This window comes from Anolis carolinensis, chromosome 1 (genome assembly GCF_035594765.1).
Source record: "Anolis carolinensis isolate JA03-04 chromosome 1, rAnoCar3.1.pri, whole genome shotgun sequence".
NCBI lineage: Eukaryota > Metazoa > Chordata > Lepidosauria > Squamata > Dactyloidae > Anolis > Anolis carolinensis.
In genome coordinates this window covers 134,260,110-134,288,109 of record NC_085841.1, presented here as the reverse complement: position 1 = coordinate 134,288,109, position 28,000 = coordinate 134,260,110, and the positions used below count along the sequence as shown (strand labels likewise).

The 28,000-nt window shown below is 42.6% G+C and overlaps 1 protein-coding gene across 5 annotated transcripts in view; it reads left to right on the top strand.

The window, feature by feature from the left end:
* Window positions 1–26,966, top strand: part of erich1 (glutamate rich 1) — a 113,099-nt gene extending 86,133 nt beyond the window's left edge. For 3 of the 5 annotated variants that reach the window (XM_062969102.1, XM_062969103.1, XM_062969105.1), the window contains 4 exons: window positions 12,644–13,010; window positions 13,134–13,207; window positions 20,291–20,485; window positions 25,918–26,966. In XM_062969102.1, coding sequence (XP_062825172.1) covers window positions 12,644–13,010; window positions 13,134–13,207; window positions 20,291–20,485; window positions 25,918–26,024 — 743 coding nt within the window. In that variant the 3' untranslated portion in view covers window positions 26,025–26,966. The remainder of the gene's footprint in view (window positions 1–12,643; window positions 13,011–13,133; window positions 13,208–20,290; window positions 20,486–25,917) is intronic. The other 2 variants (XR_010002332.1, XM_003215479.4) reach the window with 2 other exon arrangements.
* The last annotated feature ends 1,034 nt before the right edge of the window (window positions 26,967–28,000 follow it).

Below are 28,000 nucleotides of genomic sequence, written 5' to 3'. Positions count from 1 at the left end.
CCAGCTTGGTCTCCTAGCAACCCAATAAAAATAATAAAAAACACTATAATTAAAAACACTAAAAAATTAATACAATAAAATACTGTAATAACAGAAAATAACTAAAAATAATACAAGAAAATAATAAAATATAATAAATAAAAAGATAACTTACAATAAAATTAATTAAAAAATACAAATAACGTCAAATAAAAATTACACAACAATTTTTAACCAATACCACCACCACTTTGCCACAGCAACGCGTGGCCGGGCACAGCTAGTAATTTCTAAAAGACCTTAACCAGAACAATGGTGTCTTCACATCAAACCAATTTAGCCCAACTATTTTTCAGTGGATTTTTAAAACTTTCCCCATCCCTTTTTTTACAGTACTGCTATTTTGCAGGCATTTGTTCTTCCTCCCATCTGCCTGTATTCTCCTGAAATATGGTTATTTCAAATGTCACACATGAGAGAGGCTTTTGAATTATAGGTACATACAGCAAATTATTTCAGTCTCTGCCATGCTGCAATGTTGAATTGCAAATGTATTTTTATTCCTCCGCCTCCTTCATTGAAAGTATCACAACTGTGCTGCAGTGAATCAGTCATCTGTCAGCAGAAGAAGAGCTGAAGGTCTGATGCTGATATTAAAAGAGAAGGAGTGTTTCTGAGATAACACTGCTCAAGAAAAGGGAAGTAGCAGAAATGAAATCCAGTCCTCATCCTCAGAACAAATTTACTTTTATAAGGACCAGGGATGAGTTGCAGGGGAAAGGACAGACAAATCTTGGTGGCTAAAGGACAAGCTGTGAAAATTAAGCATTTTAAAGGCAGCTAGACCGACATTATTCTGTGTTGGCTCTGCAGGTCGCTTTAGCAGCTTTATAATACCCATCAGCTCTATCACATAATCAAGGTTCTGTCATATAATCATTTATGGAGCTGAGGTGAGTGTGGCCATTGTGTCAAATTTTGTGTATTTCATTTCCCCAGGAGCATTGTGTAGCACACTTGGTAATTGCAAAAACCCTATGAGATGGGCTAGAAGAATTCGCCCCCTCCTAACCCAATTGTGTAATTGTATTATTACCCAGGATAAATATGCATATATTATAACTCTACACTTAATATGCACCTGGAGACCTGCAAGGTGCAGTCAACCATGCGATTATTATTTTTGGCCATGACTTAGGGATCAGAGCTGACTTCACCTCTGTCTGCTTAGAGATGCTATGCAATTCCTCTACCATTGCTCCATATGGGCCTTTATCATAATGTTCTATAGGAGACTTGGGGTACCTCTAGTGTAGCTAGTTTCAAAGGAAATCTAAGCGCATTGTGGGGACAATGCTAAGGCCATCTGTGGTGGGTTCCTGTCAAAGTAGACCAAGCAGTATCTGTCATTCTGGTCTCCCAGGTCAATACGCTTTAGCCATTGGTTCTCTAGATGAGAGCATTCCAAACATTTAATGTTGGTGACACACTTTTTAGATATGCATCATTTCATGAAACAGTAATTCAGTTTCAATTGCAAGCCTGATTAGAGATATGGATACATATATAAATTGCAATAATAAAATTTATTGAGAACACAACGTATCTCATAAAAACTGTTCCTTTATTTTTGTAAGATAATTAACAGACATTTTCAAAAATTGCCATTTATGAGTAACAATATGTAACTATGTGCAGAAATCTTTAAACATGTGTGGCAGTAATAAAATAATTGCATACAAATTGATATTGCTGGTTTCACATAAACTCGGGTTTCTTGTTATGATCATGTAGAAAAGCCTTAAAAACATGGCTATGTGCTCAAGCTTTTAACGAATAAAAGACAAAGACGACCCAGACTGATGTATGGATAAAGCACGAGGATATTGGATGAACGGATTTTAACCATATGTTTTATATGTTATACTGTATTTAACTATTTGTAATAGATTTTATATGCTGTTTGTTTTAATGATGTGTCGCCATTGAATTGTTGCCAATTGTACGCCAGCCCCCCCCCCCCCCGAGTCCCTTCGGGTGAGAAGGGTGGGATAGAAATATTGGAAATAAATAAATAAAATATGACACACTTACACACTGCAGCTGACACACTAACCTGTTGTGACTCACAGTTTGGAAAATTCTGCTCTAGATATTTTGGTTTCAGTGCCCCAAACCTCCAACCATCATGGCCAAAGATTGTAGAGACTGAAATTCAAAACATTTGGAGAGCTAATGATTTAACAGCTATGCCCCCAAACCTCCACACTTTGGTTATCTTTCCTCTCATTATTGGTAGATCTGTGTCTGAAGTTTTTAAATAGTAAGATAATTTAAATTAAATGTAAAATGTGTGTCTTTAAATCTTTGATATTTTCCAATCCTTTCATCGTAAAATCTCAGACCAAAGCCATGGAAAATATTCTGCTTTTGCTGCTTGTTGGTCAGTCCATTGCCTTTGCTCTCCTTAGGCCACACAACTGAGTAATGCAACTTATAGCATCATCAGAGTCTTTCATATTCTCCATAGTGGCTGTTAAGGCATTATAGAGGCATTTCATAAAGGCTTTAACTTGCACAGATTTCTGTCCTTTATATTCTATTCATAGCCATCTATCCATCAAGGAGTTCAGTCTCGGCTGTTGAAGCACTACACATTGCTAAAAAGGATTAATATCCTTGAGCATTGTTATAGCTATAAAACTCTGCTGCATAGTTATGAACATTCTTATATCTATTTTATTATAACCTAATTGGTTCTTAGCAGCATCAGCCTGTCTGTACATTTTATCAGTTATCAGGAAGAGTGTTATTGGCTTGGGGACTATATTACAGACTTCTCTTCAGACAATGGATACTGGTGAATCAGTCTGATTTCGACCACTTCTTGGCTTCTTTTATTCCATCCCTAGCAACCCTCCAGCTATCAGGCATTCTATCAAAAATAAGATGGTTTACAGTGCCTCATTTATGTTTTCCAATCAAAGCAGATCTTAAATATGTCACTTTTGGTTTTGTTGGAGATAAGATAAACTGTGTAGAGCTGGATCTTGGCTTTTTGGCTGCCTTCCATCAGATTACATCAGGCATTGTACCTCCTAGGAAGGTCATGAGCAGTCAGGTCTGCCTATTTCTCAATGTTGATAGAAATGCAGATGTTCTCGTCTCTTTATTCATGTTTGAATAGGTATTCTGACCAGCATTGTGTCTTTTTGTTTCCAGTAATGCAGGCACACACTTTCTAATACACATACCTTTCTCCACGGCAGTGGACAAAACAACAAAACTAAACACCCCACAACCTCAAAAATTGACAGCACAACCCCTCATCCACGCCTCTAGGTTGTTACAACAAAAAGAAAAGAAAAATAAAGTCCTAATTAGAGGGAGAGGAATAGTTGCTTTTATCCAATTGATGCCAGTTAGAAGGCTAAGCTCTGCCTACTTGGTCTCCTAGCAATCCACTCAGCCCAGGGGACAGGCAGAATTAGGCCTCACTTAGGCCTCTTCCACACTGCCTATAAAATACAGATTATCAGATTTTAACTGGATTATATAGCAGTGTAGACTCAAGGCCTTTCCACACAGCTATATAACCCATTTATAATCTTATGTTTTCTGCTTTGAACTGCATTATCTTGACTCCACACTGCCATATAATCCACTTCAGTGTGCATTTTATCCAGCTGTGTAGAAGGGGCCTCATATAATCCAGTTCTAAGCAGATAATATAAGATTATAAATATACAGTAGAGTCTCACTTATCCAACATATACAGGCCAGCAGAATGTTGGATAACTGAATATGTTGGATAATAACAAGGGATTCAGGAAAAACTGATTAAACATCAAATTAGGTAATCATTATACAAATTAAGCACCAAAACATGTTATAGAACAAAATTGACAGAAAAAGTAGTTCAATGCGCAGTAATGCTATGTAGTAATTACTGTATTTACAAATTTACCACCAAAATATCGCAATGAATTTAAAACACTGACTACAAAAACATTGACTACTAAAAGGCAGAGTGTGTTGGATAATCCAGAACATTGGATAAGCGAATGCTGGATAAGTGAGATTCTACTGTAATATGAAATAATTACTGTGGTAGAATAATGCAGAACAATATAATCTCTAAAACCAGGACAGTAAATAAAGAGTTACACTCTGAAAGCAGGGAAATTGGGAATTCCACAAAGGAAACAATCAGCTATCACCTCCCAAAAAAGGATTCTTCCAGAAAGTAAGCTGAGAAGGGAGTGAAGCAGTGTGTATTACCAAAGTCATTATTATTACTATCATTACTATTATTATTGTGTTGCTGTGAACTGTGAAAATGAAAACAATCTGGCTCCAAGTATTTAAAAACACTAAAATCAGAATATATAAAAATTACTGTGGTATAATAAAACAAAACAATACACTCTCTAAAATCAGAATACTAAATAAAGAACAACACTCTGAAAACAGGGGAATTCCACACAGGAAACAATCAGGGCCAGCTAACACCTCCCAACAAAAAATTCACTCAGGGAGGAAACAGCCAGGCTTTAAAGCTGCAAGGCCATTACATGCTAATCATTTTCCCTAATTGCAGCACTCATACTTGCCTCCACCAGACCAAAAAAAATCAAAAATATTGTATATTCACAGCCTTTAGGAAATAATATCCCCTGATGGCGCAGCATGTTAAAGTGCTGAGCTGCTAAACTTCTGGACTGAAAGGTCGCAGGTTTGAATTGGAGGAGCGGAGAGATCCCCCACTGTTAGCCCCAGCTTCTGCCAACCCTAAACTTCAAAAACATGCAAATGTGTCACGCCCAAGGCAACGGAGCACTAAGAACCGAACACAGAGGCCAATAACTATCTAATATCTTTATTAAGGAAATAAATAAGAATAATAAAAACAAGTAGAAAATATAGTCCAGAAGCAGACCTATAAGATGAGGTCAAATATAGTCCAGAAATGTTTTGTCCAATAAATGATATTAGAGTTCAAAGTAGAATCCAACAAACCGAAACACACACTATTGCCAAGCGATAGTGTGGGGAAATGTCCAGAGTCTTTCAAGGTCCGAGGTAAATCCACAACAAGGCTGGAAACAAAACTTGATTCTATGAACAAGGTCCGTGGCTAGGAACAAGGCAAGGCAATTCTTGAATACTTGGTTAGGCAAAGCAAGGAGACTGCGGTTGCGGACTTTGCGAAGTCCACACTAGGCTGGAAACACGAAATCACTCCTGAAGCTGCTCTGTTGACTCCGCACGGAACCTACCGTGCCAGGCACATTTAACTAGGTCTCGTTTTCCTGCAAAGCAGGTGTCCAGCACTCCCTTTCCCTAGGGAACAGGAAACAAAACACAGCTCTCTCCAGATGTGAGACTCCCTAGATTTTCCCAGGGGAACATGGCTAATCAGTGTCTTGTTTAGCTGCAAGTCTCAAACTCCTCCGAACCTGCTCCTTCTCTCCCCTGCCCGCAGTATAGGATTGTCTCCTAACAAAAGGGGGTGAGAACTGCTCAAGGTCTGTTTTAATGGGTTCTTGGGCAAAAACATCAACATCAGGCATCTGGAAAGATTCCGGCTCTTGCTGAGCCGGCGAAAACCCCATGTTTTCATCTTCATCAGCCACGGTGGCACTGGGAGCAGGACTACAAGGCCCATGAGGCATTACAAAATGAGAGTAGATGAATAGGTACTGCTCCGGCGGGAAGGTAACAGCGCTCCATGCAGTCATGCCACATGACCTTGGAGGAGTCTACGGACAACGCCAGCTCTTCGGCTTAGAAATGGAGATGACCACCAACCCCCAAAGTCAGACACGACTGAACTTAATGTCAGGGGAAAACCTTTACCCTTTACCTTAACTACCACCAATTCCTCAATACTTTATTTCCCATACCACCATACTTCACCACAGCAACACGTGGCCGGGCATAGCTAGTACTATATATGTTATAGGTTGAGCATCCCTTATCCAGATGTTCTCTCTATATGCGTACATCCGTGCAAATACAGGTATTCCAAAATCCAAATAAATAAATAAATCTGAAATCCAAACACTTCTGGTTCCAAGCGTTTTTGTTAAGGAATATTGTGCTCTTGGTTATACTCTCTATATACTCTACTAGCTGTGACTGGCCACGCGTTGCTGTGGCAAATTGTGGTGGTGTTGGAAATAAAGTATTGATGAATTGGCAGTAGTTAGTATATGCTATTTTCTAAAGTCTGTGAATATACAATATTTCTGGCTGTTACTTGTTTTGTCTGTTGGAGACAAGTATGAAGGCCGCAGTTTGGCAGAATGATTTGGATGTAATGGCCTTTCAGCTTCAAAGCCTGGCTGCTTCCTCCCTGGGGGAATCTTTTGATGGGAAGGCCCTGATTGTTTCATGTCTGGAATTCCCCTGTTGTTAGAGTGTGGTTCAGAGTGAACCCAGTTCAAAGTAGGAAATGGGTGATGGCATTCAGTTGTGTGGAAGGGACCCTAGAATCTCGAGGCAGGTAAATCACACTATCTGCTTTGAGCTGGGTTATCTGAGTCCAGACTGCCATATAATCCAGTTCAGTGGGGATTGTATTGAACTGTGGGAGTTTAGGAATCCCCCCCCCAATATATTATTTCCTTGGTTTGAGAGCACCCCCGTTACCCTTTACTGTGAGCCCCCCCCGTTGTTGTTGTTGTTGTTGTTGTTATTATTATTATTATTATTATTATTATTTTCTGGTCACCCCAAAGACCCCCCATTCCCCTCTCCATTGGCCCCATATTATTATTATTATTATTATTATTATTATTATTATTATTATTATTATTATTATTATTATGACACAGCAAACAAGATAGATATGCTGGATTTCGTATCATAAAATCACAAGTCGAACACTTCCCAAGTGTCTAGGACTGTGTGATGTATTTTCGGATGATGCGTGCAGATCCCAGTACGGTGGCCTTTTGCAGTTGGCAGATCGTAATTTTGTCAATTTCTGTTATTTCCAAATGCCAGCTGAGATCTTTTGGCACGGCACCCAATGTGCCCATCACCACCGGGACCACTTGCACTGGTTTCTGCCAGAGTCTTTGAAGTTCAATCTTGAGGTCCTGATAGCAGCTGAGTTTTTCCTGTTGTTTTTCATCTGTCACCTGGGATGGCAACATCAATCGACTGTCACCTGGGATGGCAACATCAACGATCCAAACCTTTTTCTTCTCTACAACTGTGATATCTGGTGTGTTGTGTTCCAGAACTTTGTCAGTCTGGATTCGGAAGTCCCACAGTATCTTTGCGTGCTCATTTTCCAATACTTTTGCAGGTTTGTTATCCCACCAGTTCTTTACTGCTGGTAGGTGGTACTTGAGGCATAAGTTCCAATGAATCGTTTAGGCCACATAGTTGTGCCTCTGTTTGTAGTCTGTCTGTGCGATTTTCTTACAGCAGCTGAGGATATAATCAATGGTTTCGTCAGCTTCCTTGCACAGTCTGCATTTTGGGTCATCCGCTGATTTTTCGATCTTGGCCTTAATTGCATATGTTCTGATGGCTTGCTCCTGGGCTGCAAGGATCAGGCCTTCTGTCTCCTTCTTCAGGGTCCCATTCGTGAGCCATAGCCAGGTCTTCTCCTTATTATTATTATTATTATTATTATTATTATTATTATTATTATTATTATTATTTTCTGCTCACCCCAAAGATCCCCCATTCCCCTCTCCATTGGCCCCATGTTGTTGTTGTTGTTGTTGTTGTTGTTGTTGTTGTCTCCTCACCGCAAAGACCTCCCCCATTTCCTTTCCCTTCTCCATTGGCCCCATATTATTATTATTATTATTATTATTATTATTATTATTATTTTCTCCTCACCCCAAAATCCCCCCATTTCCCCTTCCCTCTGCATTGGCCCCCATTTCCACTCTGTTCAAGGACACACCTATTATTTTCTCACCCCCAAAGAGACCTCCCAATTTCCCCTCAGCGCCTCAGAATTGTTTGTAGGCCTAGTCGCGGCCTCGGAGCCAGAACTGTTTTGAGGCCTAGTTGTGGCCTCGGAGCCTTCAGTCACGTAGACGGGCAGGGGACCCTTCGCTCCTCCCCCCCCCACACACACACACACACAGTCACGAGGCCCTCGGTTTGCCAGGCCACCTTGGTCTCAGAGAGAGCAAACCGCCGCTTTCTCCGTCCTCTCTCTGTCCTCAGCCAGTAAGGATGGAGGATGGTGGCAAAGATGACAGCGGCGGCGGGAACAGGCGAGCGCGTGAGCGACCGTTTAGGAGGGGTGTGGGGCATGTGAGGGCCTCGCGCCGTGTCCTTGTCGGCGCAGGCGCAGATGGTTTTTTCTAGTTTTTTGGGTTTTTCAGGCCATTGTTCCGTCCTTTATGTTTGGTTTTGTTGTCGGAACCTAGGGGCAAGGATGGTGGGTTGTGTTACCAAGTTTCGTGGTCCTGGATCGTGTAGTTTCGTTGTCTATTTCTAGGTAAAAAGTCCAGAACATTTATATATATATATATAGATAGGTATATTTCTAGGTTTCAAAGTTGGCAACCAAAATAAGCCCAGTCTGTAACACTCTACCCTTTTCAGAGTAATGAAAATAAATGTTTACAGAATACCAAAAATAAACATTTGCTAACTGATGAGAAGCTAAGGGGATATGAAGTGGATGAATCCATACAAAGAAGGTGCATGCAAACATCATGTATTAGCAGTAATAGTCAGCTTTAAGACACCAGAGGGGAGCTGTTGATCCATGTGCCAGTCTCCTTCTGTGGAAGGGGTTGGACTGTGTTTCCCCATAGAAAGCAGAATAGCGCCCCCCCCCCGCCCCCCCCCCCAAAAAAACCCCATCTGTCTCTGGTGTGCTGCCATCTCCCACAGGGATAGTCCATAGTTCAACAATATGACCTCTTAGGATTCCTGTTGCTATTCACAGTGAGTGTGTTTGCTTACTCATAAAGCTGCACTTTGCAAACCCCCACAATTGGGTTGCAAATGTTTAAATCAGCTTTTTGCAGAAGATTTGGAATACTTTGAGGTATGGAGTGAAAGGCTGAAATAACAGAAGTATTCAAGAGTCATTGAGATTTATGAGAGGTGGTATTTAGTTAGGCCAGAAAAAGAAAGGCTATTAATTAAGAAAGGAAGTCATTTGAGACATAAATCACAGCATTAATGTGCTAGCACAGCCCCTGCCAAAAGCTCTGTGGCTTTGATGGGCAGACATGCTCTCTCTGATGTGGCCTAGCTGAGGGTCAAGTATTATTCTGCAGCAGTTCACCGTAGGGGAGCCAAGATTGATTCTGAGCCAAATGGACCGAAAGCTGAACCAGAGCTGCCCTGTGAGTTCTCCTATCTTAGTGAACAATTAGCCAAATAAATGCACAGGGCTGCAGCTAGAAGGAGAACTAGTTCCAATCAGGATGCAAATACAGGTTTTACTCTTTTGAATCTCTTAACACATTTGTTTTTATTTCAGTGACTATCCATCATAGTGACTGAACACAATCTTGTGCCTTCAGGCCCTTTTTATGGATAATCTCAAGTGTTTCTGGTTGGCTCACATGAGTAGGGTTTGTTTTGTTTTGTTTTGTTTGTTTTTGTGAAATTGTAACTCTCAGAAACTCAAAGCCCAAGGCAATTCTTGAAACTGTCATACAACAAAGCAACTTTTTTCAAACTCCTGGCTTTGGGAAGTTTGATCCTGGGCAGGATTGGCATTTTAACTGTAAGCTCTTTGCACTCAAAGCCAAAATGAACACTATAATGCAATGTATACCAAAGAAATGGCTGATGGAGGCTAACCTATCCTTTAGCATCATTTAGGACCTCATTACACTAGAGTACCTATTCAGTTTAAATGCTGTAGTGGCCTCTGCAGAATTCTGGGGTTTGTAGTTTAGTGGGACCCAGGACTTCTCTGGCTGAGCATTTTAAAGGCCCCTCCCCTGAACTAAAAGCCCTAGAATTCTGCAGGAAGCAGCCACAACATTTAAAGTGTATAGACCAGGGGTCCTCAAACTTTTAAAGCAGAGGGCCGGTCCACAATCCTTCAGTCTGTTGAGGGGCCAAATTATCATTTGGGGGAAAAAAACAAACAAAATCCTATGCACACTGCACATTTCTTATTTGTAGTGCAAAACAACAATAACAATGAAAGAACAATACAATATTTAAAAATGAAAATAATTTTAACCAACATAAACCTATCAGGATTTCAATAGGAAGTGTGGGCCTGCTTCTGGCCAATGAGATAGTCAGGTTAATTAGGATTGTTGTTGTGTGTCTTCAAGTGATTTCAGACTTTGGGCGAGCCTAAGTCCAAAATTATTTATTTATTCATTTACTACATTTATTTACTACATTTATATCCCACCCTTCTCACCCCGAAGGGAACTCAAAGCAGCTGTATGTACATACAATATATTATATTATTAGCATAGCACAATATTAGCATTATACTATATTGAACTATACCACTATACTGTAATATTATATGCAATATATAACATATAATTAATATTATTATATGGTATTATTGTTAGTATTGTATAAAATGATAATATTCTTAACAATATTATATGTATATACAATATATTATATTATTAAAACTGATATAAAAATATTATATTATAAATTAGGACGGGGGCCAGGTAAATTACCTTTGAGGGCCGCATCCGGCCCCCGGGCCTTAGTTTGGGGACCCCTGGTATAGACACTCTAGTGTGATTAGATCCTTAGCACCACTGCCATCTGATCCTCTCTCATTATCATTGTTAGGGAGAGCAAATGCACCCTTTCTTTTGACTTACTGGCCTTTTTTAAAGCACACTACTACTGCTGCTTACCTTCTTGTTCCCATCTGTTGGCCACTATCAACTAGTAAGCAGTTTATCACTCCGTTAAGTACCGAACTGCACATCACATCACGTCAGCAAGCCCATTCCGTAACCAGGAGGTATGGGTGCACATCCCACCTCCTTCTTGCTTAGAGTTCTTTTTTCCAGCATGACCTGTAACAGGCAGGGGTTTGACTGGATTTAGTTGGGAAAAACATTGCTCATCTGCTTTTTCTTGTGACATGCCTCTATGTGATGAGCCAAACACCAGAACTATGTGTGTCTTACAGTCTGTAGTTGAATCAGATCCCATGTGTGACATTGTAATTTCATGTTTACTATATTAAAAGAATGTGTGACATATATCCCCAAAATAGCTGGCTTTATTTATTTATTTATTTATTTATTTATTTAGCCCAGTACTATCTCCTCTGACTGACTGACTGACTGACTGACACTGTCACAAGCAAAGGCCATTCATGGCACTTGTTCCTTTATTTTTTTTAACCTAGACATACCAGGAATTGAACCTAGGATTTCCTGCTCCCTTTAGTGGTGTGTTGAGAGGAAGGTACATGGCACTGGAAACGCCCCAGGAGGCCACCTTTCTCTCTTCAAACGGTTCATTATTTCTGAAAAGCTTACATCTTTACTATTTAGCTCTTATTTCCAGCTGAACCAAATGCTAAGTGCATGAACCAGCCTCTTGTTTATGCCTCTTGTTCCTTCTGCGTTTCTGCCTCCCCGCTTATTTTGTCCCTCCTGGCTATCAGAACATAGATAGGAATGAATCCAGATCTGTTAAACTGGGTTCTCATTCCCTCTCATTCTGCTGCACAGACGTTTGGGATAACCAGCTGAAAGGAGTAGACCGTAGTTCAGTATCTGCATGGAGTAATTTGAAACCATTTAAAATTTGGTCTCTCAGTGGTTTGAACCAGGAGGAAAGATCCCTATGAATTGGGCAGAAGCACCTTCAGAAGGCAGAGAATGAATTCAGCCCACAGTTGCTTGAGTTGACAGTGGCTTCCTGAGGCAACGATTCTCAATATGGGGTCAGGAGACAATGTTGTCACAGGGGGTCCTCAAAGGATTAAATTATTAAATTAGTGTTGGTACTATTATTTTAAATGTGTATGGAATCAAAATCAAAATATTAAAAAGCAGGAGTGTGTGCATTAACAGATTAACCTATATTCCCTTTTCTCTAAATTTGAAGAAACATTCATGAGAACATTTAAATAATTATTTGATGTGCCTTAAATCTTGCATTAAGTTTCGCGAGTCCATAGCCACAAAAGTATTTAAAAGTGGGTCCATGAAGAAAAGATTGAACGTGTCTAGAGTAGAGCATTTGCATTTTTGTTCTTTTTGGGGGTTTGCTCTGAAGAGAACTGTGTGCAATGATTGTACTGATTGGATAATAATATCTTTACAGTCTTCTCTGCCATTTGAAGCCTATTGCAGCTACCAAAACAACACAGTACTGGCAGAAAAAAACAGTCTTTTCTTTGTTATTGTGCGTTTGCAAGTCATTTTCAACTTATGTTGACCCTAAGGCAAACCTTTCACAGGGCTTTCTTGGGAATATTTGTTAAGAGTGGGTTTGGCTTTACTTTCTCTGAGATTGAGAGAGTATGGTTTGCCCAAGGTCATCCAGGTGGATTCCATGGCTGAGCAGGAAATATGAACTCTCATCTCCCAATGTCCTAATCCAATGCGCAAACCAGTATACCAAGCTGACTTCCATTCCTATTCCTCATAGCCATAGTTGTTTCTTACTTCCCATTTTATTTATAATCCCAACATGCTTCTTTTTAAACCTGCAGAGGAGAATGATCAAGGTCAACCCCAGAGGAAACGTCTCCGAAAGAAGAAACGGAAGAATGTTTTGCAAAATCCTGATAACTTACATGGAGGCTTGGCAGAATGTGGGAAGCCTGAAAATCTGATTGAAGATAAGCTGCAACACACGGAAGGCCTGAATCTAAGTAGAAACAAAAAGAGGAAAATGAAAAAGAAGTGGCAGAAAGAAAAGATGAGAGCAGCTGGTTTGTTAACAAAGCCAACTGGTATAGATTTCATGTACAAGCCCAAGATGGAAAAGGGAACAGACTTTGAAGATACAGATAAAAAAACAGACAGCATTCTAGATTTTTTGCAAGCAACGCAAGAAATCTATTTCTCTGACAGTAGGTACATCCCCTTTCCTACATTTCATTTGCAGCTTGAATTAGAAGAATTAAGTACTGCTTATTTCTCCCCTGTAAAATGCAAAAGAAATATCTCTCTCTCCCCCCTCCTCCTCTTCACCTTCAGGTCTCAATTTGACCAAGCAAGAGTGAATACATGTAAGCCCCCAAGAGTCAGAAGTGTTGCCCAACCATTAACTGGTAATAAGGTTTTCATGATAGAAAATGGGAAATGGTCTCTATGGTACCTCAGCTGTCAGTGTAGCAAACAGAGGTTGCAGTACATAGGATTGTATTAATATTTATTTGGTTGTCACTTGGACTTAAAAAATCGATAGTGTTCATTCCACAAGGAAAAAATCTTCACAGTGAAGACCTGGAAATATAGCATCCGGAGACATTATAATTGTTTATTGTAGTGCCACTATAAACTCTCCAGAGCGTCATTGTGCTCTGTTGCACATGAATGATTTTCCATATGAAGCAACCTCCATATATTTGGAATTTTTCATAACAATCACACAAAAATGGTTTGGAATAGTCCTACAGTGGAAGGACCCTGCGCTTATAAACTCATGCATCCAGAATGGACGCATGATCCTTTGACACAACTATCATATGCAATAGCCATGCATTTGCAATTTGGAGCTAGTTGTACTACTACTGCTACTACTACTACTACTTTTACTGCTACTAATTATTCTTATTTCTGAATGCCACTTTTTCTCCTAACAGAGACTCTATAAACAATGCAAAGCTACTTTTGTTAAACATAATCTGTCTCTTACAGTCTTATTTTAGATTATTGACACAATTATACAATTCCTGTGAGCTGATTATCTAATATATTTTTTCTTCGTGTACTCTGTGAATGCACACTAATGGAGAACGCTGCGCCTGCGCAGGCTCCAACGGATACTCTTCCAAGCTAAAGTTTGAAATTTGGCGGTAACCCCGCCCCTCTCCCCAGAGGGTATAAAGGGCGCCCTCCGCGCCCGCTCTCCAGTTCCTTTTTTTCCGCCGCAAAGCTCACTTCGGACTCTTCGTTCTTATGTCAACCATGCGTTTTAAGCAGTGCACTCAGTGTGCCGCTAAGATTCCAGATTCCGACGGACACGCTAAATGCCTTTTCTGTCTCGGCGAAAGCCACGTTGTCGGTACCTGCCGTTTTTGCCTGGCCTTTACAGCTCAGGCCCGAAGAAATAGAGCTGCAAGACTCCGCGCAGCTCTTTACGAAAAAACTCTTGCTCCTGAGGCTTCTACTTCCACCTCGGCCTCGATGACGTCCAGGCCTGCTCCGTCGGTATCATCTAAAACCTCGAAAACTTCGAGACCGCGACCGACCAAGCCGCCCTGCACGGTGACCACCGCTACGGTATCCACCCGGTCGGGCAAAATGGGCCCTTCGAGTTCGGTGGCTTCGGCCATTTCCACTCGATCCCGCCTGGCTTCGCCGCCATCTTCTTCCGCCATGAAGATTGCCTTCAAGAGGGCTCAGGAGGAATCCAGACGGGCTCAATCTGACTCGGCAGCTGTGTGCCCGATCCCCCCGACGCCAGGAAAATCGCTGAGGGTCGCGTCGAAGCAACCCCCAGCAAAGAAACAAATGATCCAGAGGTCGTCCTCCTCAGCGTCTTCGAAGAAGGACGTCCCCTCCTCTGGGCCTTCCTCTAGGAGATCCTCTCCTATCCAACCAGCACAACGCCTCCGCTCCTCTTCCTCTCCTCATGGTCAGTCCTCGGATGCGGACGCTCAAGCCTCCCCCGACCGGTCGGTCAGGACAGTTATTAAGGCTCCCCAGCCGGCACAATCTCGTCTTCCGGCTCGACAAGAACTCTTTCCCCCGGCTCAAACACCTGAGAGGGGTAGACAGATGACGCGTTTAGCCCGTGCCGCCCAGGGCGTTCCTCCACAGCCGGCTCCCGCTGCTCCTGAGGTGATACCTCATCAGGACTCTGTGCTTGTTTCTCCTCCCCGGTCCCCTCAAGGGCCCGAGGAGGATGACCCCGATATCGAACGCCCCGAGTCGATACTCTCCGCCTCCGTTGTCTCTCTCGGTCTCGACCTCTCCCCGCCTCACGACGCCTACGAGGTCGACCCACCTTCCCCGACGGATAATATTCGGGCTTTCTCCGACCAGATGGTCAGAATGGCAGACGCTCTGGGGATGGAAATTAAACAAACCTCAAAGGCTGTTACCGACCCCGTTTTCAAGAGGGTTCAAGCCCAAGCCCCGCCAGCCACCTTGCTACCTTTTCTTCCATACCTCCTGGACGTAATCCAGGCATCTTGGAAGACTCCATCTTTGATACCTCCAACCTCTAAGAAAATAGAGGCCTGGTACCGAACCGATGACGAAGCCTTGGAATGGCTCAAGCATCACCCTGACCCAAACTCCATGGTGGTAAAGGCCTCCCAATCGTCAGGTCGACACTCCAACTCCCCTGCCGACAGGGAGGGTAAACGATTCGATGCGGTAGGCTGCAAGCTGTACTCCGGCGCTCTCCTCCTTTGCCGTATGGCGAACTACGGGGCCTGCATGGGCGCTTATCAACAGATCCTCTGGGAGAAAGCCCAACCTTTCTTCGCCAAACTTTCTGACGAAGACCGGTCAGTCCTTTCGACCCTCCAACAGGAGGCGGACTCTCTCGCACACCACCAAATTCAAATGGCTAAGCATACCGGTGATACCGCCGGAAAAATGATTGCCCACGCAGTCGCGATCAGACGGCATGCATGGCTTCGGTCCTCAGGACTCTCTTCTTCCTCTCGACAGGTGATCGAAGACCTTCCTTTCGACACCCAGGGCCTTTTCAATTCTGGTACTGATGACAAACTGAAGTCCAATCATGACTTCAAGATTCTCGCAACAAAGTGCGGGATCAATCAGCCTCAGACTCAGCGGACCCGATGGTTCCCGCAACGGTACCGTCGCTACCCTCAGCCTTTTCGTCACCAGCCGTTTCGACGCTCGTCCAGCTCGAGTCACCACAGTCATCAGCAACAACCTCGCCGCCAGCACCAGGTCCCGAAAGGTCGGGGCAAGGGTGCTGCAGCTATGCCACAACCCCAGCGACGGGCCTGACGCCCACTTTCTCGGGGACTTTTCTACCTTCACTACTACTGCCACTGCCATGCCGTTCCTAGGCCCCGACCAGATCCTTCCTCTCTGCTATTTCCTCGATCGCCTAGCTCCTTTCTACCGCGAATGGGAGTCTATAACCTCAGATGCCTGGGTTCTTCGCATTGTCAGAGACGGCTATGCCTTGGAATTCGAAACTTTGCCCCCCACGGGTCGCATTCTCCACACCGACCCTTCACCGGAAATATGCTCCGAGGTCGACTCCCTTCTGGCGAAGGGCGCAATCCAGCCTTCTCCTTCCGAGCAGGACACTCGAGGTTTCTTCTCGAGATACTTTACGGTTCCCAAACTGGGCGGAGGTCTTCGGCCTATCCTCGACCTGCGGGCCCTAAACCTCTTCATTCTGCCTTCAAAATTTCGAATGGTTTCGGTGGCCTCCATTCTCCCGATGCTCCGACACGGAGACTACTTTGCCTCTATAGACTTACGCGACGTGTATTTCCACGTCTCGGTGCGTCGATCCCACAGACGCTTCCTTTCCTTCAAGCTCCTGGGACAGTCTTACCAGTTCACAGTTCTCCCTTTCGGCCTCTTCACGGCCCCAAGGGTCTTTACGAAGGTGGTCGCCGTGGTGGCAGCGCACCTCAGAAAACAAGGCATAATGGTCTTTCCTTATCTGGACGATTGGATGATTGTCGCGTCCGACCTCTCATCCCTTCAAAACCACGTCTCTCAAGCTCTTTCTCTTCTGCAATGGCTGGGCCTTCAGTTGAATGTCTCAAAGTCTCAACTCCTCCCAACCACAGAGATCCGCTTCATCGGAGCTCTCTTCAACTCCATCACGGAAACCGCCTCCCTACTGAAGGACAGGTTCCTAGCCCTTCAACAACACCTTTCTCTCCTCCTCCGCAACCGCAGGATCCGAGCCCACTCTGTCCAAGTTCTTCTGGGTCACATGGCCTCCACGGTCATGGTTACTCCTTTCGCCAGACTACGTCTCAGACCTCTCCAAAGATGGTTTATAGACTCTTTCAAACCCCATCGGCATCCGAGCTCAATGTTTCTCACGGTACCGAACCACGTTCGCCTCTCCCTTCGTTGGTGGCAGGACCCAGCGAACGTTTGTGTGGGACTTCCCTTCCATCCCTCCCTCCCGTCAGTCACCATCACGACCGACGCCTCCAATTTTGCGTGGGGAGCCCACATGTCAAACCTCACCGTCAGGGACCTTTGGTCCATCCAAGAAAAGTCTCACCACATAAACTTCCTAGAACTGTTATCAATCTTCAAATCCCTCCGGGCGTTTGCTCGCTTTCTTCCCCACAAGACTGTTCTAATACAAACAGACAATGTAGTAGCTATGTACTACATCAACAAACAAGGGGGTACGGGGTCGAGAAAACTGATGACTCTCTCGATGGACATTTGGCTGTGGTGCATAGCGAGACACATAACCCTGTCAGCGGTTCACCTTCCGGGGGCTCAAAACACCCTAGCAGACTCTTTAAGCAGAATGACAACCTCCGCCCACGAGTGGCGTCTCGATCCCAAAATCCTGAAATCCGTCTTCGACGATTGGGGCTGGCCAGCTCTGGACCTTTTTGCCTCCCCCTCGAACGCTCAACTTCCTCGCTTCGGAGCGAGACTACCTCCAAACTCGACTCCGGGCTGTCTCGGAGATGCGTTTCTCCTCGACTGGACCCTCGAGCCCGTCTATCTTTTTCCTCCCTTCCCTCTCATCTCGAGGGTAATAGAGAGACTCTATCTAACGCCGACATCGGCCATCCTGATCGCCCCTGCATGGCCACGCCAGCCGTGGTACCCAACTCTACTCCGGATGTGTGCGGATCCTCCCCGCACTCTCCCAGCTCTCCCTCATCTACTATCTTCACAGAAGGGACAGGTCCTCCACCCCGACGTCCCGTCCCTACACCTGACTGCCTGGAGGATACTTCCTTAAATTCTCTCCACCCAGACCTGCAGGCGATCCTTCGTGCCGCCCATAAGCCGGCCACGTCAAGAGCCTATGCTTACAAGCTTGCAAAATTCCAAACTTTCCTTCGGGACCGACACGTCGATCCCGCCTCTACTTCGATCCCGCTGGTCCTGGACTTCCTACTTTCTCTTGCGGATCGTCAACTCTCTCTGGCCTCGATAAAATCCTATCTCGCTGCTCTCTCCTGGCATTTCCAGCGTCAGGGACAACCCTCTCTTTTTTCTAACAATCTCATTAAGACCTTTCTTCGAGGTTACAACAACCTGCACCCTCCAGTTCAACCTCCAACTCCCGGATGGAGCCTCGAACTCGTCCTTTCTCAACTAGCTTCAGCTCCCTTTGAACCTATGGCCTCGGCAGACCTTCACCTTCTCTCTTGGAAGACTGCCTTCCTAATCGCTATCACCTCTGCGCGCAGGCCTTCGGAACTGGCTGCTCTTCGGGTGGACGAACCCTACCTCCGTTTCCACCACGACAGGGCTGTTCTTCGCCCGGACATCACCTTCCTACCTAAGGTGGTCTCTGCTTTTCACCTGAACCAGGACATAATACTTCCTGCTTTCTTCCCTAATCCTTCCTCTTCTTTGGAACGGAAACTTCATCTCCTGGATGTCAGGAGAGCCCTCCTTTTCTGCAAGGACAGTACTAAGGACATACGTAAGTCACCTAGATTGTTTGTGGCTTACGCTACCCATAAGCTGGGCGAACCGCTTTCTTCTCAAAGACTCTCACACTGGATTGCTCAGACTATCGAACTCGCTTACCAGCTGGCTAAACGCCAACCCCCCTCTTCGATCCGCCCTAGATCAACGAGGGGCCTTTCCACCTCTACGGCCTTCCTGAGGGGCGTCCCTCTCGACTCCATCTGTCGAGCGGCTATCTGGTCCACTCCATCCACCTTTGTTTCACACTACAGGATGGACTCAAAGAACCTCAAGGACTCGGCCTTTGCCAGGTCTATCCTTTCCTCCTGCCTTGCCTAATGTTGTTGCCTTACTCAAAACCAGTTTTTGTGGTTTATCCTTCTTATAAGCTGACCGCTGTCATCCACCCTTTATGTACTCGATGTGTTCAGGGGTTCATTAACGTAGTGCTTGTGTACTATACTTACCCACTGAACTGAAATGTATTTCATGAATACCTCTACCTCTGTTTTCAGGAAATGGGTCTATACTTACCTCTGTATTTTCTTACAGACTATCGCTCACATACAATGTTGTGATTGTGTTCTGGGTCCTAATAACAAGGATCGGTTTTTTTGCACTATATGCTGTTGCATCGTCTTCTTTGACTGTTGCACTTGCTTGTTTTTGCACCTTGTGCTCAATAAATGTGTTGTTTGGACACTAGACTGGTTATCGGGTTTGCTATCCCACCTACCTACACCTCAGCTTGCTAGTCTCCATTAGTGTGCATTCACAGAGTACACGAAGAAAAAGGACAGGTTGCTTACCTGTAACCGTGTTTCTTCGAGTGTACTCTGTGAATTCACACAATCCCGCCCTTCCTTCCCCACATGCAAACCTCTCCCTTTCTCGCTGCCTTTGCGGCGTAGGAACTGGAGAGCGGGCGCGGAGGGCGCCCTTTATACCCTCTGGGGAGAGGGGCGGGGTTACCGCCAAATTTCAAACTTTAGCTTGGAAGAGTATCCGTTGGAGCCTGCGCAGGCGCAGCGTTCTCCATTAGTGTGAATTCACAGAGTACACTCGAAGAAACACGGTTACAGGTAAGCAACCTGTCCGTTTACCACTTGGTGTGTTTGAATGAGATCACATTCCATGTAATGACAGTGTACATATCAACATCTCACACTAGAGCCTATTTAAATCAGAAGTGGGAAACTGTGTCCTTCCGGATATTGCTGGACTGCAACTGTGAGCATCCCACACCATTGACTATACTATCAAGGACAAAGGGGAATTGCAGTTCAACAACATTAGGAAGGCCTCAGTCGAATGAGTCGGTTTACACATTTGACTTCATCCATCAGAAGATGAGCAATAACGTTGTGTTTTGTGAAGGCCTTAAATCATAAGTGAGCCTTAAAATGCTGCTGGACTGTAATACATGGACGCCTATCCGGGTTGCATGGCTTAGTGTTTTGATTTAGATATCAAAATAGGAAAGGGATGTTGAGCAGAGGGGGTGCTACACTTTGCACAAGAAGACATTTTTCTAAACAAACTCCTTATTTTTCATTCCTTAGAGCGATCAAAATGTGAAGAGTCAGCTGTGAGTCCGCAGAGCATTCATGAAATTTTACACGGTCTCGAATCTCACCATATGCCTTTGTCAGACGTTGGCCTTTTGCATCAGATGAAAGCCCTTGTTCTGTTGCGAGATGTTGAGAGGCTTAAAAGTGCTGTGGAAGAGTTCCTCTCACAGTCAGTGATGCCTCCTGGTATGTTCTCTCCCCCAACTGTGTCATTACAGGTCTTCCTGTCGGCTTGGATTCAGATTTTTTTTTCCTGTACAAAAAATAGCAAATGTGTTATTGACATTTTTCCATATGCAATATTTGTGTAAATGCCCTTTTACATAAGAGGTGCCCTTTTATGATCAGAAGCTTTACATGTATTTTTTTCGTGCATAAGATCTTGATGTAACAAAATCCAGTCACATGTGTCCATTTATACATGGGAGTACACATCTTCCATCACCAGCACAAGTTGATGCACAATGCCACTGAATCCCTCTTGCACAACTCCAATCGTTTCTTTTGCTAGTACTAATGTGGAGGATAGTGAGAGACTGTAGTTAGCTGTTATGATGCAAACTTACCAGAATGAGAGTATTTCTCCTCTTCTTAGATCAGTGATAGAGATATTAGCCACCGGAGCAACAAGGACTTTGTAGCTGAGCAAAGCCAGACAGGTTGGGTTCTTGTGTGTGCAAAGATATACTGTTACTGCCAGAATCTTCATCCCAAGAATGTTTCAGCATGTTGTTCTCAGGTGTTCAATGGAATATGGAAAGAGTACATGATTCCCACTTTCGACAGCTTCTGAGAGAGACATCAAAAAGCCATCAGCAAACCACTAACGGACCACATCGGAGAGGTTGAAATCCATTTCTAATTTCTAGACATATGGAGATGTTCTCTTTATTGTTCACCACAACATCATTTCCGAGTTATGGCGACCCTCAGGTGGAAATATAACGAGTTTGTTTTTTATTCAGAGGATGTTTGTAATTGCCTTCATCTGGGCTTGGAAGGGTGTCATCCAGTAGATTTACGTGGCTTTGTGGGGATTTGGACGTTGGCCCGCAAATTCTTAACCCAGCACTTGGGCCACTACACCACAATGGCTTTCTGATGTTCTCTCTACTATGACCAAGGTCCCATTGAAGTGATTTCATTTTCTATAATAAGCAAAAGGGAAAGGAGTAGAGAAAGTGTCAGAGCTGTCTGAGTCCATAAAACACTGTAGAGTGCTGGGAGTGAAGGTTGCTCTCTCCCTTTTTCTATTCATTAATACAAAAAGTTATTATTACTCAATGGAACTGTTTTGTTGTAAAATGGTGTGCTTTTAAGGGGGTAAATCACCTTTGTCTTGCTTTCAACATTGAGGGTTTTGTTGTTGTGTAAAATCTCTGTTTTGGACCATCTGCCTCCATTCATATTCTAATGACATAAAGCCAGACTGTCTGAATCTTTGGGGTAAAGAGCTGAATGTAAAGAGCGCCACTTGGCAGATACTTCACATATTTCAGAACATCTTGAAAACAGGAAATGGGAAGGCACTGTAGAGAACAGCATTTCCCAGGTGGCTTTGACATGGGATAAGGAGAAGAATGGCAGAGCCACGCATACTGGGGGAATGAAAAACTCTCAGAATTAGATATCAATTGTGTCAAAAGGTTATAAAGATGCCATTCCTCTTTCTAGGCTGGGTTTGGCCCTTGGGGTTTCCTGTTCCTTGCTAACATTGTATTTCTTGTTAACAAGCATCAAGTCAAAAATAGCTTTCTCCCTTGTTGCCTAGGAAATTATCACCCACTAAAAAGCTAAAAACGAATTATGAAAGGCTTTCTAAACATCTGCAGAGCTGTCTTCCTAATAATTCCTCCTCCATTTATTTGTGAATTTTGCGGGCCAGTAGACATTATAGTTCCCTTTCACCCACTATGCACATCTTGGATTCTCCACATGCATGGCAGTTTTTTTTGTAAAGATGTATAAAAAGAAATTAAACAGGAGGTGATTTAGTATATTATTACAAGGAGTACTATAGAAAAATGGTTAGCATTTAAATAAATGGCATCAGATAGGCAGTAGGTTATACAGGCAGTCTCCAAGTTACAAACATCTGACTTATACAAACATTATGACTTAAATGCTGGACCACTCCAACAACTATCATGTCAGACTACACAGAGAAGCCATTGAAATCCACAAGCATGTGGACAACTTCAACAGAAAGGAGGAAACAATGAAAATGAACAAAATCTGGCTACCAGTATTAAAAAAAACTCTAAAATCAAAACAATAGATGGGAACCAACACTCTGAGGGCAGAGGAGCCCCAAGGACAGCTATTGATTGAACAAAGGATGCCCCCCAGGCAAGAGACAAAACCTTTCCAATGCTAATTAGGATGATTAACTGAAACATTAATGCTGGCTTCCCAGTGACAAAGGATTCTTGCCACACCCTGGACTCTCCACAGATATATATTTTTTCCTTTCCTTGCCTAGTTTATCAATACCTCACAACCTCTGAGGATGCCTGCCATAGATGTGGGCGAAACGTCAGGAGAGAATACTTCTGGAACATGGGCACACAGCCCGAAAGACATACAACAACCCTTATACACAATTCAGGAAGAGAAATTCTATAACAGCTATCATGGGACAAGAGTGTCTCTACTGAAGCTTTATCACCCATTCTTGTTTCCACAACAACCCAATTTTTTTCAAAATCCAATTGTCGATGGGACAAAAAGTGAGATGAAATCTTCAGAAAAGGATGTGCATGGCTTTCATCTGAGACTGAGAAGGTGCGACTGAGCCAAAATCATTCAGTGGGTTTCTGTGGCTAAGCAGAGATCTGGACCCTGGGTTCCAGATTCCTGGTCCAACACTCAAAGCATCACATGTCACTGTTTTTTTTTTTTTTTTTTTTTTTTTGGTGTATACAATTGTTAAATGCTAGAGCTAGAATTTTAGGACACTGGACTTAGGAAGTATTTCTCCTGTGGGTTGAAATGCCCTAACTGTGGACAGAGATAGAAATGTCTTCTCTTTTGTGGACCATAGCAACCTACCCAATAAACGCAATCTAGTAGACAGGAAAACTATAAGAGGGAGAGTTGGGTCATGTGGACAGAAGGTTTGGATGTTCACAATAAGTACATCCAAGAACACCTCAGCAGAAAGTTTAGGGCACTTGGGTTTTAGTTTTTTCCTACACTTCTTTAGTAAGAAATAACACTGAACATAATGGAATGTACATATGAAATTGTGTGGTTAATGTGGTTCAAGTCTACCTCTTTTTTGTTTTATGTATGGCCTTCCCATCATATACAGTGTTCCCTCGCTACTTTGCAGTTCACTTTTTGCTCCCTCACTGTTTTGCGGGTTTTCAATAAATATTAATGTAACAATTTATTGTGGTATTTTTGCTCTTTTGCAGGTTTTTGCAGTGTGCAAAGGGTTTTGGAAGGGGGGACAGGGAGAAATGAAGGGAGAGGGGGGCAGGTAGTGAAGGATTGAAAATAAAAAGGGTTATATAGCTTCCATTATTCTTCTCTGTCAGTGTACTGTATATTGTAACTGCTAAAATAAAATACAAATATTAAAATAATGTATAAATATTAAAATAAATATAGTGTCCCTACTTCGTGGATTTTCACTTATTGCGGGTGGTCCTGGAACGTAAGTGAGGGAACACTGTATTTCTACAGACCCCTGGAAACACACATACAGTATGTGCAAGCTGTGAATGGTCTGGATAATGTACAGGAGATATTTAACCTGCCACCCTCCTTTATAATAATCGGTTCATACTACTGCACTTCCAACACAGAAGTTATCTGTTCAATGGAATGGCATCATGTAAGTCTACAATGCCATATAATGCAGTTCAACTGCATTATGAAACAACATAATATGGCAGTGTCGATGGGCTTGAGAGCCTACAGTGAGACCTTGGTATCCACTGGGATTTAGTTTCAGGACCTCCTGTGCATACCAAAATTCATGGATACCAAAATCCCATTATATACAAATTCATAGTAATATGGTGTCCCTTATATAAAACAGCAGGATCAAGGTTTGATTTTTGGATTTTTTTTCCAGCATACACTCCTAAAAAAGAAATCATGCCACTGTTTTTCTTTCTCCTTATTACCAGAAATTGATGTGTAAATTGTATGTCAAACAGGTTGGTTGTTGTCGTGGATGTAATTAGAGGTAGCAGCATTATTATTCTGTTTCAGAATTATTATTCTATTCTATTTATAAAGCACCTAAAATTACTTGATGCTCTACAATTAAAAGTTTGTGCCAAGGCCACAGGCTCATAATCCAAAATATGTAGATAAGGAACGGAAGGGGAAATACTTGAGAAAGGTGCTGGATGAAAGAAAACTAACAGAAATACAGAAGAACGCCTTCTGTACTTGGTTTTAACAAAAGTTTTCAGAACTAGCAGAAAAAGAAAGAGAACAAGAAGGGCAGATGTGAGGAGACAGATATTTCCAAATATAAAAGGAGGCCAGAACAGAAGGCAGATGCTGAAAGAATGCTGAGAAGTCGGGAAGAAACTAGAAGATAGGATTGAGCAGTACAAAAAGAGAGAAGGTATATAAGGAAAAGACAAGGAAAAGGAAGGAATGAGAGAGGTGCAAAACTTAAACGTGCAAAAAAAGGAAAAATAACAGAAAGAAGGTATCAGAAAGCAGTGAAGAAGAATATTAGTATAATGAAGACAAGAACTAACAAACCTTTTAACAAGTGTTTTCATTCACATTTCTATCCCAGATATCTGTACGAACTGAGCGTGGGTTGCAATCTACCTAAAACCACATTCACAACGTATAAATATCCGAATATGCAAATATCCACTATAATAGTATAATAATACAATAAAAGCAATCAAACAGCAATAGGTTTCAAAATCCTGGGCTGTTGTCTTTAATGGTGTATTTCATTATGTTTCCTTCCCTTTTATATGAAGTGACTTTGGAAAGATCTACACCAGGCATGGGCAAACTTGGGCCTTCTAGGTGTTTTGGACTTCAACTCCCATAATTCCTAACAGCCTCAGACCCTTTCTTTTTCCCCCTCATTCACTTAAGCGGCTGAGGGGGGAAAGGAAAGGGCCTGGGGCTGTTAGGAATTATGGGAGTTGAAGTCCAAAACACCTAGAAGGCCCAAGTTTCTCCATGCCTGAACTATACTACAGAATTAATGCAGTTTGACACCATTTTAACTGCTATTGTTCAGTACTATGGAATCATGTGAGCTGTAGTTTTACATGGTCTTTCGCTTTCTGTGCCAAAGAGTGCTGGTGCCTCATCAAACTACAAATCCCATGGTTCCATAGTATTAAGCCACAGCGTGTGCTTCACAATAGAGGCTTGGATTGTCTCTGCTGGATGAAGTTCGTATCACAGGTGCAATTATTTGCTTAATGAATATAGCATAGATCTTCAGGTTTTCTGCTGTCTCTAGCTTCAGTCAATAGGTGCTTAGTTCATCATCATTCCAGTGGCAAATTGGAAACAGATGTGCACTTGATTTTTTTTACCGTAAGGAATTTGTTTACAGAAAACAATCTTATGAATGTTTCATGAAGAATTCTTTTCTCTCTCTCTCTCTCTCTTTGTAGATCATGCCAAGTCAATCTCTTCTCTGTTTCTGTACTGGATTACAGATATACTTCCCGGAAAGCACATGAAGGAAGCAGAATGTGCGCATCCATCTGTACAGAGTTAGAACTTCATATGTACCATTCTGAATTGAATCCAAGAATATTTAGAAATGGCAGTGCCACTGAACAGATTGCAGCTGCACCAGGCATAGCTGTGGGTTTCTTTTTACTGACTGTATCAAGAACTTTTATTTTATATATGCTAAGTTAAGAGGGGAGCATGGGAGCATCTGTTTACCTGCCAGTACAGGCCCTTGTTTGACTTATTACTGCAGTTGGGATTCATGAAAGGAAGAGTCATTTGTGAGAAGCATCATATCTTACCAATCTACTTGGTGGCCATAGCTGAATGGAAATGTATACTTCCCGGGTGATCTGTTTACATTTTTGCCAGAATCTGTATTTTTTATACATTGAGTGGGGACCGATTTTGTATAAAACTCTAAGCAAGTTCATCCTTTTTAAATACATATCCTACTCTGTGAATTGCAGGAGCGCCCAAATCTTGACCTTTACATATTATAAAGATTATAGCTATTCTAAACAACCTGTCTATTTAATCATCTGATTTAGCATTTTTCTCATTATTATGGTCTCCATCAAACTGCAGTTCACTTACCATTAACCTAAAGAGGAGGAAAACACTTAAATGCAGGGCTTCTGTGCCATGAATAATTATTGTACTGAAAGGTTTTGCTTGTTTTGTTTGTTTTAATCAGGCTTGCATTTGCTAACCCTACCATGAAAGGCTGAATCACTCGAAATCCCTGCCTCGCAGATCCTGCATATGGTTACCCTAGGGGGCAGCATGTCCTAGAAGAACTTAAGTTTAATATCCAGAGGAAACTCCGTACAATACAATTTTTATTTATTTGTCAAGATCCAGAGGTCCTACTTGCAGACAGGCAATTCAATCCTATTTCCTCCAGCTTTTGTTGTTCCCAAACCTTTGACGATCACAGAACATGTCCTGTCTTTGAATAAAAAATTTGTTATTTTCTGGTTAACATGGGCGTTCAGTATATTTGGTAATAGGAGACAGAATAAATCTAATTTAAAACCAAGGGAATGGCTAGATAATAACGTACTTTATTCTAGCTATTCTAGCTACGGAGAAAGCATGAGGATAAACGGATTTGATTTTATGTTTGAAATTTATATTTTGTGATTTATAATGTATTTTAATAGTTTTAACTGTTTTATGCACTGTTTTATATTGATTTATATGGGCATCAAATTGCTGCCATTATTGTAAGCCGCCCTGAGTCCCTTGGGGTGAAAAGGGTGGGATATAAATGTGAGAAATAAATGCCCCTGTGATAGCATTCAGCAGCACACTGCCAATTTCCATAGTGGTCTTATTTGCAAAGTATGCAAAGGAAGACCTGCAGCACCTTCAAGACTAGAAGAGTTATGAATGCAGTCTGTTTTTCCAGTGCACAAAGCATATTCCAATTCCAAAGGTTCAGACTTGTATGCAAGTACTTTACATGTGATGTTGACACTGATAGATGCAGTTGATACCAATTGACTCACCTTGTTTTCCAGTTAGTACATTTCTTCCACAAACCATGTTTGCTAGTACCAATTCCTATGTATCGGATATGTCATAATTTGCTTTCAATTTGAACTCTGTGCTGCCCTGGTAGCATATAAATAACTGGATTGTGTGGGATGTTCCTGACTCAGTGCTCCACATACTTGAAATTAGCATCATTAATGGGGGCTGTTTTCCTGATCTAACATCACATGTGTTTTCATTATTCAAATAACCCAGGCACAGAGACTGAGCCATGGTACAGGATGTTTCAAATTAGTGTCCCAAATTTGAAAGCAATATTTTTAATGATAGCAACATGTTGCAGTTAGAGTTGCTGTGAATTTTCCAGGCTCTATGGCCATATTCCAGAAGCATTCTCTCCTGCTGTTTCACTCACAAAAAAAGAATGCTTCTGGAACATGACGATACAGCCCAGGAAACTCACAGCACCCCAGTTATTCCAGTTATGAAAGCCTTCAACAACATGTTGCAATTTCAAAA